Source organism: Lagopus muta, chromosome 8, assembly GCF_023343835.1.
Source record: "Lagopus muta isolate bLagMut1 chromosome 8, bLagMut1 primary, whole genome shotgun sequence".
NCBI lineage: Eukaryota > Metazoa > Chordata > Aves > Galliformes > Phasianidae > Lagopus > Lagopus muta.
In genome coordinates, this window is record NC_064440.1 from 1,422,093 (window position 1) to 1,439,216 (window position 17,124).

The 17,124-nt window shown below is 44.3% G+C and overlaps 1 protein-coding gene across 2 annotated transcripts; it reads left to right on the plus strand.

The window, feature by feature from the left end:
* Window positions 1-132: 132 nt before the first annotated feature.
* Window positions 133-16,755, plus strand: ARL5A (ADP ribosylation factor like GTPase 5A). Of its 2 annotated transcripts, none has more exons than XM_048953365.1 (6): window positions 133-276; window positions 1,595-1,655; window positions 4,385-4,532; window positions 5,587-5,670; window positions 8,973-9,124; window positions 9,627-16,755. In XM_048953365.1, the coding sequence occupies exons 1-6, from the start codon at window positions 231-233 to the stop codon at window positions 9,673-9,675; spliced, it is 540 nt and encodes a 179-aa protein (XP_048809322.1). In that variant the 5' UTR covers window positions 133-230; the 3' UTR covers window positions 9,676-16,755. The 2 variants fall into 2 exon arrangements, with proteins under 2 accessions (XP_048809322.1, XP_048809323.1); XM_048953366.1 differs by lacking the exon at window positions 133-276 and adding an exon at window positions 446-467.
* The last annotated feature ends 369 nt before the right edge of the window (window positions 16,756-17,124 follow it).

Consider the following 17,124-nt stretch of genomic DNA (forward strand, 5'->3'; position numbering starts at 1 on the left):
GCCTGCGAGGAGGCTGCTGAGCGGCGCGAGGAGCGGGGCGGAGCAGCGCGGGCGGCGGCGATGTCCGCGCGCGGGAGGCGCTCGGCCCGCAGTGCGCAGCGCGAGCAGGCCCGGCGCGGGGGGCTCCTCCCGCAGGCCGGGAGCCGGGCCGGGCCCTGAGGCGGCCGCGGCCTCGGGCAGCCCCTGGCGGCGGGTGCGGAGGAGCCGGCGCCGGCCGGAGCGGGCCGAGGATGGGGATCCTCTTCACCAGGATCTGGAGGCTGTTCAACCACCAGGGTGAGCGGCGAGCGGAGCCGGGCCCGTCGGCGCGGGCGGTCGGGGCGGGGCCGGGCCCGGGGGCTCCGCGCGGGGCGCATTTACGGCTGCGGCGCGTGAGCGAAGTCGGCGCTGCGGAGCGAGCCGTCCTGCTAGACCGCGTTTCGGTGTTGGCTCGGTGTTGTGCCGAGCGGGCTGTCCGTGTGACGATGGTACGAGGCTGCTCTGCGGAACCGCAACGTGTCGGTTAAATCGGAACCGAGGAACCTCGCTTGCCTGAATGCATCCTCCCAGGGATCCCGGCTCCGGGAGCTGAGCTCTGGGGTGCAGAGCCTGGGCGGGCTGCTGGGGGGGAAACACACATTCGAGTGTGCTAGGCCACATCTGAGTGTGATGGGCAATGCCGCCTGTAGAGTTCAGGTTCCTTCTGTGATGCGTAGGAAAGAAGGTGCTAAGCAGAAACGATCAGCAGTTCTGGCACGAGCGCTAAGTGCTGGAGTAGCTTTTTGTTGTACCGGTTCGTTTGTCTAAAACCAAACTGGGTGAATGAGAGCTGCCAGACGTAGGCAAATCTCCTTTCTGTGTTTCAAAGCTGCTAAAAGGGAAACAGGATACGGGGTGGTTGTATGGTTGGACTTGGTGATCCAGTGGTGAGGCCCTGGAACAGGTTGCCCAAGGAGGCTGTGGATGCCCCATCCCTGCAGGCATTCAAGGCCAGGCTGGATGTGGCTCTGGGCAGCCTGGGCTGCTGGTTGGCGACCTGCACACAGCAGGGGGTTGGAACTGGATGAGCATTGAGGTCTTTTTCAATCCAAGCCATTCTGTGATTCTATGATGTTAGGGGTCTTTTCCAACCTTAATGATTCTGTAGCTTGAGGAGAAGCGCTCTGTGTGCTGCAGGATATTCCTGCAGGCAGCACTGCTGCTTTCTTAACTGCTGCTCAGAAAGAGATGAAGAAGTTGCTGGCTGTGATAGTAGCATGGCCTTGGAAAGGCACGCTTGGTTTGTATGAGCATTCTGGAGAGATGCTATAATTGGGGCAGTAGAGAATGCAGTCTATTATGATCTGCAGGAGTATAGAAGCTTCAGAAAGCATGCTCAGCAGCTTAGAGAAGGAAAAAATCCAAATGTCATATCTTAGAAATTATTCCTTCAGGTGTGCAGATAGGGAACAATAGCACAGGTAGACTGTTAGGTATGGTCTGAAATCCAGCACCAGAGCTACGTGCTGGCTGAGGAGATCCGTCTGCAGCGCAGCGTGAACCTTGCCTTGTAACGCAGTCCTTGTTGTGATAGCAGAGCTAACAATGTGACTTACTGGTTGTATTTTTATTTCAGAGCACAAAGTAATCATTGTTGGTCTGGATAATGCAGGAAAGACTACCATTCTTTATCAATTGTAAGTACGAACTGCAGCAGTGTTTCGTGTGTCTCAAGGTGTGTGTTGTGTGCATTGCTTTGGCTTATTTTCACTGCTTTCCATCTTTCTTTTTGCTTGGAGATCACTGTGCTGGAAATTATGGGATAGGTGGAGCTGAGATCAGAGTTTGGAAATGTCTGTGTTCCTCCTGATGTGTGAATAAGGTTTTGTTGAGAACTATTTACGAAATTACTTTGCTATTACAATTGATCACGGCTGCCTTTGGTGTCACAGCACAGGCTGTCTGCCAGCTCCATAAAATAGGGTTACACTGAGGGTTAGCCACAGCACAGTGCTGCTGTGCTGGTCCATGCCACAGCGTGTAACTGCCATTCTTTGTGAGTTGCAAAGCACCAAAGCCTGACATCTCCCTGCCTCAAATTGTATCCTGCCCACCTTGGGAGGTGAGGGAGGGCTGAGCCACCAGCAAGCCTTGCAGTGTTGGTTGCTGTTGAGCTGTTTCTGGCTTGTATTTGTCATGCCTCAGCCTTGCTGCTGATGTCTGTGGAACCTGCATGGGCTCCGTATCGCTTGTCCTCCACGGTGCTTTGATAAAGGGCTGCAGATCTGTGCCTGGGCTCGGAAACTGCAGGTGGAACAGGCAGCTCAAGGCCTCTTCATAGCAGGAGCAGATTGGCCTTCTCTCACAGCAGGCAGCCTGGTGCTAGGAAGCACTCCTCCAACCCTACATTAAAACGTTGCAGGGGTGAATATTTCTTTTGACAAACTGATTGGCTTTTGCCTTTCTGAAATGTGAAAGTTATGCGGCGTTCCCAGCCCTGTGCAAGCTGCACAGGAGAAAGTGAAAGTACAAGGATCACTGTTGTTACCGAACCGAGAGTGAGAAAATATTTTTAGTATTAAAAAATTAATAGAATGAAGTGGAATCTTTTAAAGAGCAGTAACTGTTGCTGCTGAGGGCCATCCTTGGTGTGTTACAAAGCTGCCTGTGTCTTTTCGCTTCCTCCACCAGTGTCTCATGATTCTTTTCATCTTCTTCTTTCTGCCATCTCAGTGTTTTCTTTTTCCCTTTTGTACAGTGGATGGCTGTGTGCCTCCTTTTCCTCTGTACCCTTTTTGGCATTGCAGGACTTCCCCTTCTTGCTAGTTGAAGGGTGCTGCTCTGGATGGGTCTGATCTGCTGCTCCTCCTGCCTGCCTCTTGCTTCAGAAATGTTTGCCCGCTGTATTTTTCCTTGTACAGTTTCTCTGTGGCAGATAAGCGTTCTGAGCAAGAATGAATGTTTGACTTTTGGAACAAACGGGCAGAGATAACTGCAGCAGTGTCTCAGTGTGCTGACTGGTGCTTGATGTCGTGGAGAGTCACAGCACTTTGGAGCAGTGATTCTTGCAGCAGATCGTGGCAGCCGTACAGGCTCTTTCTTTCTTTCCATTCTCATACTCAGCTCTCCCTCCCTCGCTGTTGAGCAGGATTTGGCATTCTGTTGTCTAGAAATGCCATGAAGCTCCACGCTAACCTTGTTTCAGTGGGGAGGAGGAAAGAAAATCCACCTATCATGTTGCACACAGAGACTTGCTGACAGCTTGAGTGTGAAAGGCTGCAGGTTCAGCCAGGGAAATGGGAGCTGTGAAATGCCTTTCCCAAGCATTAAAAGAACTCTGCTGAAACCTGGTTGTGAAATATTAAATCAGCCAGAGGCATCTTGTTACCATTGTTTGCCTTAATTTCATTTTACTGTTCTTTCTCGTTCTAATACTTCTCTTTCCCCAGTCTTAGCTTCCCCCAAACTTGTGTGATGAGAAAATACCTTGCCTTGGTGCTAAGACATTGAGTAGCTGGTGTTCCTTCTCACAATGTTAGGCTACCCTTTTATCCCTCAGTAAATAGCCTAGTACTGTTACAAGTCTCAAATTGATGTCTCTATAACAGAAAGCTCTGCTGAAGTATTTAAAAAGTGTGTATATATATGTATATATATAAAGTGGAAAAAGAAGATCATGATTATCAGAAGAAAAAATAATTAAACTCTTGAAAAAGATTGATCTTTTCCTTTAAAGCTGCTTTTGTGATTTATTTTTTTTAATGTCCCTTTCAATAGGGCTTAAATAACTTGAAGAGTGTCCAGAATACACATTTGGTTATTACTCTTTATGTGCCTTAATGACAGAGTTGCACTAAGTATCTCTAAACCAATGTATTTCTCAACCTTAATTAATCAGCATTCATCTCCACAATTGAGATTCCATTTGCTGGACAGAAGGAAGTCTGGACATAAAGTAACTGCAGTGTGAAGGAGCAGTGTGCGTGCTGTCCAACCCTGTGTTTGGTGGAGCTGGATGAGCAGTTGTTTTTCTGCAACCTTGGAATTCTTGTGGCTTAACCATAGTCTTGAAGAAAAGCAACTGCTCTCTTCCATGCTGCATTGTGCCAAAAGCAGCCTGGAAAAACAAGAGCTGGCTGCTTGAAACGCTTTCTAAAGCAAATGCTCCCTCAGCTTTATGATTTAATGAGTTATAAAATAGTTTTCTTGCTCTCTCAGCTTTATAATTTAACTGTTATATAGGTCACCGAATCCTCCTTTATGGTCATTTTTCTTCTCCTCCGACTTTGTCCCTATTTTTGCATGAGAGGTTTTGCTAGAGTTCCCCCATTAAGCTTTCCACCTTGGGGAAACCATCAGCTTTAGTGTCATGGAAGCAGGTTCAGTGCTGGCCGTGCGTGACGGAGCCGACCTCTTCTCCCTGCAGCTCGATGAACGAAGTGGTGCACACCTCACCTACGATAGGCAGCAACGTGGAAGAGATCGTGGTCAACAACACGCGCTTTCTGATGTGGGATATCGGAGGGCAGGAGTCGCTGCGCTCCTCGTGGAACACCTACTACACCAACACTGAGGTGAGAGCACAGGCCCTGCCCTCAGGCCTGTGGGAATGAATGGCTGCCCAGAAGGAGAGAGCCTACAGAACCATGGCTCGCTCCCAGGGAGCTGCACTGCACGCGTTGAGTGTTGTGCAGCAGCTCCAGGGTGCTTGTGTTGTACAGCAGCCTGCTTCACAATCACAACTCCCTTCTGTTCTTTCATAACGGACCCCGTGTCTGGGGATCCGTGGCCTTGGGGCAGGTGTTGCACATCCCCGTGTTTACAGGTTCCTACTGCAGACTGTAACAGCTGTTTCTCTGTAGCAGTGCTTCAAAGCCTGTGTATCCCCAAAATGAGCAAGGCCTGAAGTCCTGATACCAGGAGCTCTGTCTTGCAGGCTCCTATGATCAATTCACTCAAGCACCCCGAGAGTTTTGAGAGCACCTCAGTGACAAAGCTGCAGCACATACACTGGAGTTGATTAAAATCGTGCTTCAAGATTTCCTACGTGATAAGAGTTGTGGTGTTATTGATGTTGTTTTCTTTAAAAGGTTAACCTTTTTAGTCTTTGTTTTCCTGTGCTTCACTAGAAGGCACTGTGACACGAATATGCTCGTATACTTTTGAAGTGTGACATTTATGGGTTTTTTAAAATGTTTTTAAATCCCTTAAATTCCTACTTTCATATTAGAGCTTGAAACAAAGGGAGGAAGCTGATATACTTCACCTTCTTACGGAAGCAACAAATCATCTGAGCAATCTCTGTGCTACCTCAGTTATGCGAAGCAAAGAGTAAAGCCAGATCTGGGGTGCTGACAAGGGCTTGCTCTCAGAATAAATTTTTCACTTGAAAGTGGAGGTCAGAAAAGATTCCTCAGAGCTGTTTTGTATACAAAGCACTGGCTAAACTGCTAACCATAGCAGGGCTTTGGGTAACCAGCCAGGCTCTGCATCTGGGACAAGACTCCTGATAATCCTGCTGGCTGTCCGAATAACCTGATGGGAGCAATGATCTGTGTAAGCACATGTGGCTGGAAGAAAGCAGTATGTTCTTTGAAATGCTGACTCATAACTTTTGGCTTTTTAAAGTTTGTAATAGTTGTCGTGGACAGCACAGACAGAGAGAGGATTTCAGTGACTAAAGAAGAACTGTATAAGATGTTAGCGCATGAGGTGAGTAGATCCTGAATCTTCTTTGTTGCAATATTCGTGGCTAAGATGTGGATCAGGAAACTGGTCTGTGAGAGCTTCATTTGAGAATGCCATTTAAGTCTGATGGTGGGAGACAGACCAGAGAGGGCACATGGCTCAGTTGGAACCCAGGGCTAATGTTAACAGCCGTGTTCCTGGCTATGGGCAGTGCTGTCAGACTGTCTGGTTTTTGCTAGAGGCTCTGTCTGTTGGGAAACTCCCAATACATTTGTGGGAGATCAGTGATTTCATATTAATTTATGAAAGTAACTTTGCAGCTTCTGAGTGCTTCATCAAAACAGAAGTTGGCACTTAGAAATGATGTACGTGTTTTTTCAGCGTAAGTCTTGAAGACCTGCAGTAGCTGAAGAAGGGCTGTTACACAGTGCCTTTATTCTTGTTCATTGTGGCTGTTAGGTTGTTAAGTCTTCAAAGGAAACCTCTGCAATAAGAACCAAACAGCAATTGGGATAATTGCAGTAATGCAAAATGCGTGACGTAAACTCTTAAAGTTCAGGCTGGATGTGGCTCTGGGCAGCCTGGCCTGGTGGTTGGCGACCCTGCCTATGGCAGGAGGGTTGAAACTGGATGATCTTTGAGGCCCTTTTCAACCCAGGCCATTCTGTGGCTCTATGAAAATGTGTGAGAAAGCTGTAGTAGCTATCATTCTACATCAGCTTGAACTTACAGAATGAGTGTGATTTGCTAACTTGTGAAAACTCTTTCAAATAGAGTGCTGTGTTATGTCTAAAATGGAGCTGTCTGTTTCTGATTTGTAAGTGCTCTCATACTGTATAAGCCAAGGAGCAGTGCAGTGTAATGTAAGTTATCTGCCCATGAAGTGGTGCAGGACCAGAGGCTGGAGTTTTAACGAATATGTGCTTCTATAAGCTTAACTTCTGCTGTTGATATGTAAGAGCAGCAAATTTAATGCAAATGGGATCAGTTTGTATGAGCTGACACTGAGGACACTGAGCTTCCAAACCTAAAAGTGTCAGAATACAAAGATGTGCATAGAATTGATGGCATTATATCCCAAAATATTCCATCTATATTTAAACTATCACCACTGTTTAGCAGGTAACTCCAGAAAGGCCCAAGGCTGCATCTATCTATATCTCTGTATGTAAATATATGTATTTCCTGTGAATGATCATGGTAGCATTGAAGAAACAACCAGGACCTTTCTTCAGGGTCTTGATGTTTTTTTTTCCTTTTGTATTTAAATTCGAGTAGTGTTTAACATGTCACTGAATGTCTTTCTTAGTAAGGTTGGTGTAATTAGCTGTGAGCCACAGGACAGGTAATGCTTTTTCTGAGAAGTAGGTGTCCTCCCAAAATGTTGTTGTTTTTATTCCATGACCTTGGGATTTTAGGCAACTGTTTTGCAGAACTTTGAACTGTAAACCTCAGCCAGTGTCCAGCTGGTGTGCAGGTTCTAGTTAATCTAAACTGCTTTTTGCTCCATGCTCAGAGGCAGCTCGGTTTAGCTTCTTGAAAGAGACCATGCTTTGTCTGGAACTTTGCATTTTGTGATGCTCAAAAGGTGCAAATTCTACAGAAGTAACCCTGACTCAAGATGCAAGTCTCCCAGGAAGGCTGGGGTGGCAGGGAAGGAGGCGGGCCGGTCTGTCTCATCCATGGCACTGTGTGAGCTCATATAGGCTTGGCTGCTGCAAGGTCCTGCTGCTACGGGTTTCATTTCTCTCCTTCAGGCTGTCCTTGTGCTAGCAATGAAGGTCTGTGGCTAGCTGTGAGGTTTTGGTTTTGCTAGCTCAGGTCGGTGTGTGGTGACTGTTCAGCCAGCTGGGCGAAACCCATAGTGAAAGCAGAGGGCAGGAGCAGTCCCAGAGCTGCACCTTCTGCCTGGTTGTGGCAGAGCACTGCATGCAGCGCAGGGACCGCTGCCATCGAGTCTGCTGTCAGCGTTAGAATTTCTCAGCTGTACTTCTTAGTCTGTTGCACTAGCTAAACAAAATCTGCATCTTCTGTTTCATAATCTGCAAGTGAGGGTGTGGAAGCTGTTAATGAACTGTATTTGAAACGAAGGAAGTTCGCAACTCTAAGCAGTGCGAATGCCCTTGCTTCACGATGGGAGGCTGCTTCTACACCCAGACAGCACACATCTAACAGGAGGTGTGCCTATTGCCTGTAGCAGGTTGTGGTCAGTATGTTCTGCTAACCCTGCAGGTGCTACGGCACTTGGAAAGAACAGTGATACGTATAACCTGGAATGGAGATCAAATACGTACACAGAATAGCTGTTCTTTGCAGTCTTTGACAAGTTCTCATTTTTGCTAACTAGTTCAGTTGGATTTGTTTGTTAAGGTAAAATTGACTTGCCCAAGTCAGTTCCAGCTATTTTCTGGACCAGAGGATCCCATGGGAATTAATGTTACTGCTTGTAAAAGTTAGTGTGCCTAATAGGCATTTAAGTGAATGGCTTTCTGGGAAGACTTTGTTACTTTCAGAGGGGCACTATGTGTCTGTACTAATGTAATTCAAAGCAGCTTGAGATAGAACAAGCTTGGTCCTAGAGTTGTCCTTCTCTAAATGGTTAGAACCAATGTTTTGAATATTTTAGAGCCCCATCAAGACAATTATTGCAGTGTTTTGATTTGTGCTTTGATTCTGAAGTAGTGTGAATGATGATGTTCCACAAACGATGAACATCTTATAGATGAAATGTTACTGCAGCTTGCTTTACAATGTCAGGGGCAGTCTCAGTGCTGCTTCAGAGGTGGGATTTCCATGGCAGAGGATGGCTGGGTGAGGCTTTCCCAGTGCTGGAGCACTAATGGGGCGTTGGTTCTGTGTAAGAACCGTGGCACAGACTGCTGGTTTGGCACTAACATCAATCTCACGGTGTGCATGTATGTGAAAGTTGGTATGTGTCAAAGCATGGTGTGTATAAAAGCCAGACACACAGGGAGGGAGAGCAGCTGCTTCAGATATACAGGCAGGAGCGCCCTGCAAGGAAAGGCTAAAGCAGAAGACCTGGACTCTGAAACAGACGGGTGATGTAACTGCACATGCTGTGCTCAGGACAGAGATGCAGGGTGCCCTGATCCTCACAGGACAACAGAATGGCGTTGGTAGTTTTAGGCAAAAGTTGGACATCTGATCAACAAGATCAAAATATTTTCCTTTTAGAAGTTAAACGCTGATGAGGCTGCAGCATTTATAAGCTAGTTTGCTTGGGCTTACAACTCACAGGTTTGCTGTCACATCTTTTGTCTTTGAAGGCAGGTTTGTAATAGTCTTTTTTCTTCTTTCCCCCCAAGGACTTGAAGAAAGCAGGTTTGTTGATCTTTGCTAACAAGCAAGATGTTAAAGAATGTATGACTGTGGCTGAAATCTCTCAGTTTCTGAAGCTGACTTCAATTAAGGATCACCAGTGGCACATTCAGGCGTGCTGTGCTCTAACTGGAGAGGGGTAAGGGTTATTCTCTGTAGAGGACGGTCTTGAATGATTTGGGTATTTTTACTGTGGTGGTCAGTTCTAACACACTGCTCCCCTTTCAGTGATAATGCTGTACTTACTGTGTTCTGAATGCAAAAATCTGACATAGGAACAGAAAGATCTGATAACCAACATTTACAGGAAACTTGCAGTCTCAAAGTGTAGTTTTGAGTGACTGAGGCCTAATGAAGATGGATGTAGGAACAACCTCATGTTTTTCATTGGTCTATTAACACTAATCATAATTAGAGGTAACTTCAGTGTACATCTGTAAAAGCTGAAGTCTTCTACACATAGATGGCATAGTAAGACCTGAAAAGAGTAAATTGTTTCTGGAAATGCTGCTTTCAGTCAGAGTTAGAGTTCTCAAGAAGAATTTGATTGTTCATGCAAATTGGTGCTGTGGAAGTAATCACCTTTGAAGTTACCCTGAGGAGTGCACCCATTCCTTACACGTTCTCTCTCTTGTTCACAGACTCTGCCAAGGACTCGAATGGATGATGTCAAGACTAAAGATCAGATGATTTTTAATGACCCCTTTGCACAGAGACTGCTTAAAAAAAAAAAAAAAGCTGTACCTGTGGTTACCTTCACAGTGGCAGAATTGCTGGGTTAGGTGTATTTATAATGAACTGATTTCAACTTTATTTTCTACGTAGATGCACACACACATGTATATAAATCCAGACCGTTCAGCAGAAAGAAAGATGCAGGTGATGGCTCAAGGTTGTTTTCCTTGTGGTGATCCACCTTCCTTCCAAGATGCAGCCACTGACAACAGTCTGATGCCGAGTGTGGTGAAGATGAAGCAAGAGAAAGAACTTATGCTTTGGGGTTTTGTTATTACATTGTAGTCCTCCCTAGTCAAAGATGTGGCTTCATTATTTCAGTAAATTAGCAAACAAATCAATGGCATAGATATCAACTTTCCAGTATTTTTAAAGTTACTGATGTTACAAATGCAAAACTATTTTCCTGTATGTGTACTGTACATATTTGTGTATATTTATACCTCGATTTTAGGTTAATTGCAATCTCTTCAGAGCAGTGTGTAAAGCTGAATCAGTATGTTGACAGCAGTACTAATATTTCACATTGCCAACGTGTCGCAACTTCTTTTCCTTCATGACCTGTGTGGCTGTAATGTCCATCAGACAGTTGGCTCACCACAACTTTATAAAGCAAGTTCTCTCTTAAGAAAACTGCTTGTTTCTCACATGATTTTTCAGTTTGATTTTTCATAGTGGGTTGGGGCGTACGGATTCACCTTCAAATTACAGCATCAGCAAACAGTAAAAATTTGCCAAAGAGTTTTGAAACAAATTTTCTCCTAATCATCATTGGATTAGATGACTCCAAAAAAATGCATGTCACGATGTTCTATGCTACTGCTTTACTTCTTTGGCAGCACGTGTTCATTTGTGATTCAAGACTTGTAGAAGTACCTTTAGCTCTCATAAAGGGAAAAAGTTTGTGGTGTTTTGTTTTTTTTTTCCCTTCCTTAACCAAAGAGAAGAGATGAAAGTATGTTTAAAAGTCCCAGTGGAATCCTACAAACTAAACATATGCTGTAGTGTCTTTCAGAGGAAGAGGTGCACTTCTTTGATAGCATCAAATGTATGTGTGTATCCATATGCAGTGGTTGGAATTGGGATGGGGAAGGGGAGTAAAGTAGAAGACACTACTTGAAAAGCTGTGAGTGACCCCTTGATCATGTTCCCACAGAAGTTCCAGGGCAGCACTTGCTGTGGATATAACTCCCTTGCACGGTCCCCAGGTGAGTTACAAGAAGGTGTCAAACACTGTGGTTGTCTTTTCTCCCTGCAGTATTTCATGGGTTGGTTGTTCTGTACGGAGGCTCAGAATTGCCGTGTTAAAGGACACAGGCTCTTCAGTGGGACTGCAGTTGGATGATTTGAAATATTACCAGCGTTGTAAAAAGGATATGTAGCCTTAATTGCAGGCTTTTATGTTGGGGTTGTGTGTTGGAAGAGTATAGTAAAATGAAATAAAACTTTGTTTAAAATGCCCTTCCCTTTTTAGCTCGTACAACTGATAAGGATGGAAAAGACATTTTAAAGAACAAGCTTGAATTGAACTTTCTAATGTGCTCATCTTTGGCTGTGGGGTAATGTAGTCAGTGCACCTGCTGTGCATTTGCCTGCCTCACTGGGGATTGTGTTGTGAATGTGTGGGAAACAAAAGGAGGCAATTTCAAAGGTCTGTATTTAACAAAGACAGGTAAAGAATTTAACTACTTAATGTATTTCTGGTATCTATGATGCTCACTGGCCAGGGATCCTGCTGTCATCGTTAAGCATTTCAGTGTGTACATGCATATCTTTCTGGTACATGCACATAGATACTGGTGTGTTGCAAAACATACAGATGTTTGAAGGAATAACAACTTAGTGCAAAGATGAATTACTCAGTTTATCTGATGGTATCTTTGGGAACCAAGCTCTGTGCACTCTTGCATATAAAATGGAAGTGTACATCTTCTAGTCCTAAAGAAAAAGCAGACATGCTTATAAAGCTACCTGTCTGGGTTTTGAGTCGTCTGTCTTCCCTTCCATGCCTTCAAAATATTTTGCTTTAGCGTTTTTCAGTACTGCACACTGTTGCCTGAATCTGTGAAGGTTGTGTGTTGGGTTTTTTGGTGGTTTTCTAAGACAAGAAGTTCTTCCTGTTCACAGAGGAAATATCATGGAGCAGTTTCTATCTGGCTACTTCTTGATGGAATTTGCTGCCGACTCCTTCACTTAAATTAGTAGGACAGTGTCCAGATAATGAAAGCATGGTCTTTTTTTCCAGGTGTAGCATATACTGCAACCAGACACCTTATATTGACATTGACTCTCCTTCTCCCCCTCAGTATCCTGGCCACTGCCACTTTGTGTGCCTTCAAAGGTACTGCATGGTTTGCTTCGCCTCTGTCTCGCAAGTGGCAGCCGACCCCAGCAGGGAGCTGAGAGTAACTGCACACATGAGATCTGCCTGTTAAAACAGTGTCTGGTGTCCTTATGAGCTTGTAATCTGAAAAGTAAGTAGTTGGATTGCAAACAGTACAGCCTTAACCCAGCTATGATAGCATCTAATAATTACATAGAATCACGAGGCTTCTTTTCTATCTCTTTCTCATGCCACTGCATTTAGAGGGAAGATTTACTAAAATCTTGTGTGGTGACAGTGCTTACTGAAACACCACGTGTCTGTAGCATTCTTCAGCAGTGTTTGGGAAGCAAAAGCAGATGTGCCTTCCTTGTACCTGCTAGGTGTGCAGTCTGTACAGGTGTCTGTAGTAGCTGGGCAGCCGTTATCACCTCTTTGTGAGCAGAGGGAACTCTTCAGGGTTCCAACACATCCAGCAGTGGTTGTGATCTCACTGAAAGCACAGCAAAAGTTGTGAAAGCAAAGGGCTGCATCCCACTGTTACGGTGAAAGACTGTGGAAGTGTCTGCCAGAAGGCTCCTCGTGAGAACAAGTGTATTTACTGACACTGTGAGGAGAACATGAGGTGGCTGTGCATGTATGTTATTCACAGCCACAACACTGTCATTGGGTCTTTTCCTAAGCATGCTGCCTTTCGAGTCATGTTGAAAATATTTTCCAAGTTAGTTGTGAAATAGAAGGAATCCTTACATTTGGTCATGGAGGAGAAAAGAGGCCAAACTCCTCAAGCCCTTTTCATGCACTTCTTGTTTACAGTTGTTTTCTTTTCCCTGGGGGACAATTCATGGCTTTTTGCACAGCTCTGCTCATAGAAAAGCAAGTTATCTGTGCTGCACAGAGTTTCTCACAGTTATAATTTGGAAGCAATTGTCCTAATGCGAGTTGTGATCTTGATTTGTGTTGCATCTGTTTCCTCTCCTCTGCACTGTGTTGGATTTCTTTCCTTTTGTTCTTCATCCCTAGGATAATTCAAGAAGGAGACAGGTGTCTTTTAAAAACATGTCACTGAGGTTTGTGCTATAGAATAACACCTTACCAGCAAACCAAATAGCAGTGCAGCATGTTTCAGTATTCGAGTATCAAGGTGTTTCTTTTGGTTTGGCACATGGCAGAGTTGGCACCTTGGCTGTACTCAGTGTTTCTCCTGTGAGCTGAAGATCACACAGGTTTTTAATTGTGAGGAAAAGTGGGAAATTCTAACATAGATCTGCTTGGCCTCCCTTTTAAAATTCTTTTCCTCATTTCAGGGAGGGTTACTGTTTTCCTATGCACTAAGCAGTGTGTTCCCAGATGCGTGTTCATGTGTGAGTGCTGATAGCTGATAGGCACCTACTACAGTGTCTGCAGCCCAAGTGCCTACAACTAATGAACTGATCAGTTTTTTGTGTGTGTGCTGAATTTTCCATTCACCTTAAAATAGACACACATCTATGACAGTTTGTAAACTGAGTGTTCTTTCCCTTCCTATGCCCCAGTTTTGTCATGACTGGTGTAACATTTTAGTTCTTGAAGCTTTCTATCCTCTACATTCCAAGCACTCTCCATTTATCACACAGCTAGCATTCTTTGTGAAAGGAAGGGATCCATTTGTCTGTGTATCAGATTTTCCTTCAAGGAACTGAGTTAAAGTAAATTAATCCAAGAATACTTGGTCTTGTAAACCTCCTTATTTAAGTAGTTCTTCTTAATTGGCTAATAAAAACATTAACTTTGCTACCATCAGACTAATTATGTCTGACAAGTAGTTTCTCAGCTAATTCAAACGAATGTGGTATTGAGCTTTTAAACAGTGCATCATGGAGCATTATGGGCTAAGAATGACATGATGCTGTGAAGAATGGCACTGAGAAAGGCCAGTGTCTGTGCATGTAGTCCTGGTGTTTTGTAAGTCAGTGCAGTGAGCATGTGAAATGCAGAAAAGGAGGAATTAGAAGCGGTTGCCACTAACTTGTTTTGCATTGTTGCTTAGGCTCATAAGCAGAGATGGTATCCTTGCCTTACAGGGGTTTTACTGGTTAACTTTTCTATTGTACAGAAAGTGGTTTTGAAATTCACATCAGATAGCAGTTGTTATTTATAAGAGGGTTGTCCCCATATATTGACCTCTATCCTGTTTGGGTTGGGTTTTTTTTAAGCTTTTCTTATTAGTGACATTGGAAGGCTTGTCTGCTACTGAATTAACACAGAAAATGCTGCTTTCCCTTGAAGCTGTAATTCATTCTTTGCAAGTCACCATCAGCTCAGTGTTATCTTGTCTAAACATTTCCTGTGTCAAGCACCATGGAGGGCAGAGCAGTCTCCTGCTACAAAGAGAAGATGTGCTTTTCTGCTAAGAGACACAGACTCGGATTGGGGAGGGAGAAAAATGCAAGAACTGTGTGATAGAGGAGGGCTAGGTGAGCCAGGTCAAACTGTGTCCACACAGAGCTCGATCGGAGTGTTTCCAGCATTGCCCCCCCTGTTGTTACTGTGTGCTTTGCCAAAACCTTTTGTCCTGCAGTGTGGACCCACCGTGCAGGCTGTGAATGATGTGGTTTATTATATTCTCACTGGGTTTTTTCGTTGTAGTTTGTATGTGAAGTTACATCCATGTGGCTATGTATTAATGATGTTTCTAGGGTCATATTTACTTTGATCGCTTGCATTTTGTACTTCTCTTCCTTAAAATTTTGTCTTGAAAGAAATTCATAAAATCCATGGCTAGCTCTACTGCAATAAAACTTCATTCCAGAACACGTGAAATCATTGCTTCAAGTTAATATGAGGAGTTATGGGCTGGTTTGTCTTGGCTTGAGCACTTCTGTGCTTTAAATATAAGCAAATCATTTAGAGTGATCTATCTACAACTTTATGAAGCTATTTAGCACAGCCAAGCTTGGTTGTGATTCTCTTGCATAACTTTTAATGAAGTTTTATCAGAATATTCCTCAAATTGTTTCCCCCTTTACCTCTTTCTGTCGTTCTGGTTTGTGAAACCCAGTGTGAGTGGAGCTGGAAGGAGCTCATCTTGTTCTTGTAGCTCTTGTTTGAAGGGGTGAAACATGCACAGATTTGCCCTTAACTGCTGGAGAGGCACACGCAGGTAAGAGGCTGTGTGCAATCACATTTATTTATAACCTCACAACTGCTATCCTTGGGAAAACTACCAGTCCTTACTGCTCTAAATGAAAACACGGGTCAGAATTTTGCTGTTTGCATTACAGCTTTTGCTTGTGTGGAAGGGAAACTTCTTTTCCCACATGGTTATAAGGGTTTGTCCAGGCATCATGTGGTGTGGAGAACTGTTTGGCAAAGCTGTGCTGCTGGGGTTTATGCTGGGAGGTCGCATGGTAAGAAGTGTGTCTGCTGGTTTTAAATAGAAAAGAGAATGGATTTAATGGTGGAATGTTCTTTTCCTTCAGAAAATACTGAGTTGTAGTGGTGTGTTCACGTGTCGCATGCTGGTAGTGCAGCCCTGGGCTGTTGGGGTTACAGGTAACTGCTTAGAAAGCAAACGGGATGAAATTGAAGCTGCTTTAAGAAAAAAAAAAAGGCATGTGGCTGCTCCAAAGGTATGCTGGTGGTCAGCACTGGAGCTGGAATTCAATCTTGTTCCATGGGTGTTAATTTTGGACTCGTTGCTCTATTTCTGTCTGCACAGTGCTTGTAGCCGTGTGATAATCTCTCAGATAAAAGTAACGCACACACAGGTGTTCACCAGCTCAGATACGTACAGTAACTGCATGCTGCCTCTGTTACAGTGGCACAATGGACAGCAAAGTGCTCTCCTGTGCTGTTCTTCTGCCTGCTGTCTGATGCCAGTCTACAGATTGCTACATTAGTCCAGAAAAATATACACAGAAGTATTCTGGGAGGGTTTTACTCCTGCGTGTTGTTAGTGAACAATAACTTCATTCCTGCACATAAAGACGGTTTGCCACTGCTGATCTCCAGTCACTTCCCCTCTGCAGCCAACAGCTGAGCGTCCTGCATAGAGCAGAGCTGCTGCAGTGAGCCTTGCCTTAGTCATTAACATCTTCCTTATGGACGTGGAATTGGTCTTTTAAAAAGAAAAAGACTGTGTTGCTTTTTGGCTTTATTTTTCTTGTCTGTGTGAATGTTGAAGACCGCTGTGTTCTCTTTAATTGTATTTGAGTTACGACATCCTAACTGTTGGATCCTGTTACCACTTCTAAAAGTCCAAGTCACGTCATTACTGCTGTTGCACAGTGGGCTTTGATTTATTCCAAGCATTAAATGCATTTTTTCAACGTGATATTGAATGAGATGCAAAAGTACAGGATTGTTAACATCTTGGGAGCCAATACTTGTTATCAGCCTTGTTCTATCTTGCTTTTTGCCTCATTTTTTAGAACTGGAAGGCATTTTTTTTCCAGGTGTGTGTGTGTGTATATGTGTGTAGGCAAACTATTGGGGTCATGCAAAGTGATGCAGACCTTGGAATAACAATATTTTGTCTAATTTCTTTGTACATAAAGTCTTAGTCTGAATACAGGTACTGTTGAAGACTTGCTTTTGAGGTCCTTGTACTGCTGAATTCCAAGAGGCAACCCCATTGTAACCTGTATGTATAGCTTTAAAACATGACTTGTTGGATGCGTATTAGAGCTGTATAAACAACTAATAAACATTATTGTTTGTATTAAGATGGATACCTCACCTCTTCATTTTAGATTACCCATGCCATTTTCAGAGCAGGTTTGTCAGTCTTTTTTCTCTCTGTGTGTGTATGTAAATGTTCATGTATGTACATACAGGAATGATGTAGGTGCAGTGCAGGATGTAGCACCGTATGCCAGCGCAGCTGCTGCTGTTGGCAGCAGTAGGTGAGCACTGCTTTAACTCTATGGATAGCAATTTGGGCAAGTCTGATCCCACCTGCTGTGGTGCTGCCTGCTCAGCTCCATGTTGCTGGCCAGGAGCTCGGAGCTTGCACAAGCTCCTTTTCAGATACACCATAACCTCCCAGTAGCAAACCCTGCTACAGTGTGCCCTGCAGTGAGGGGAAGGAGGTGCTGTGG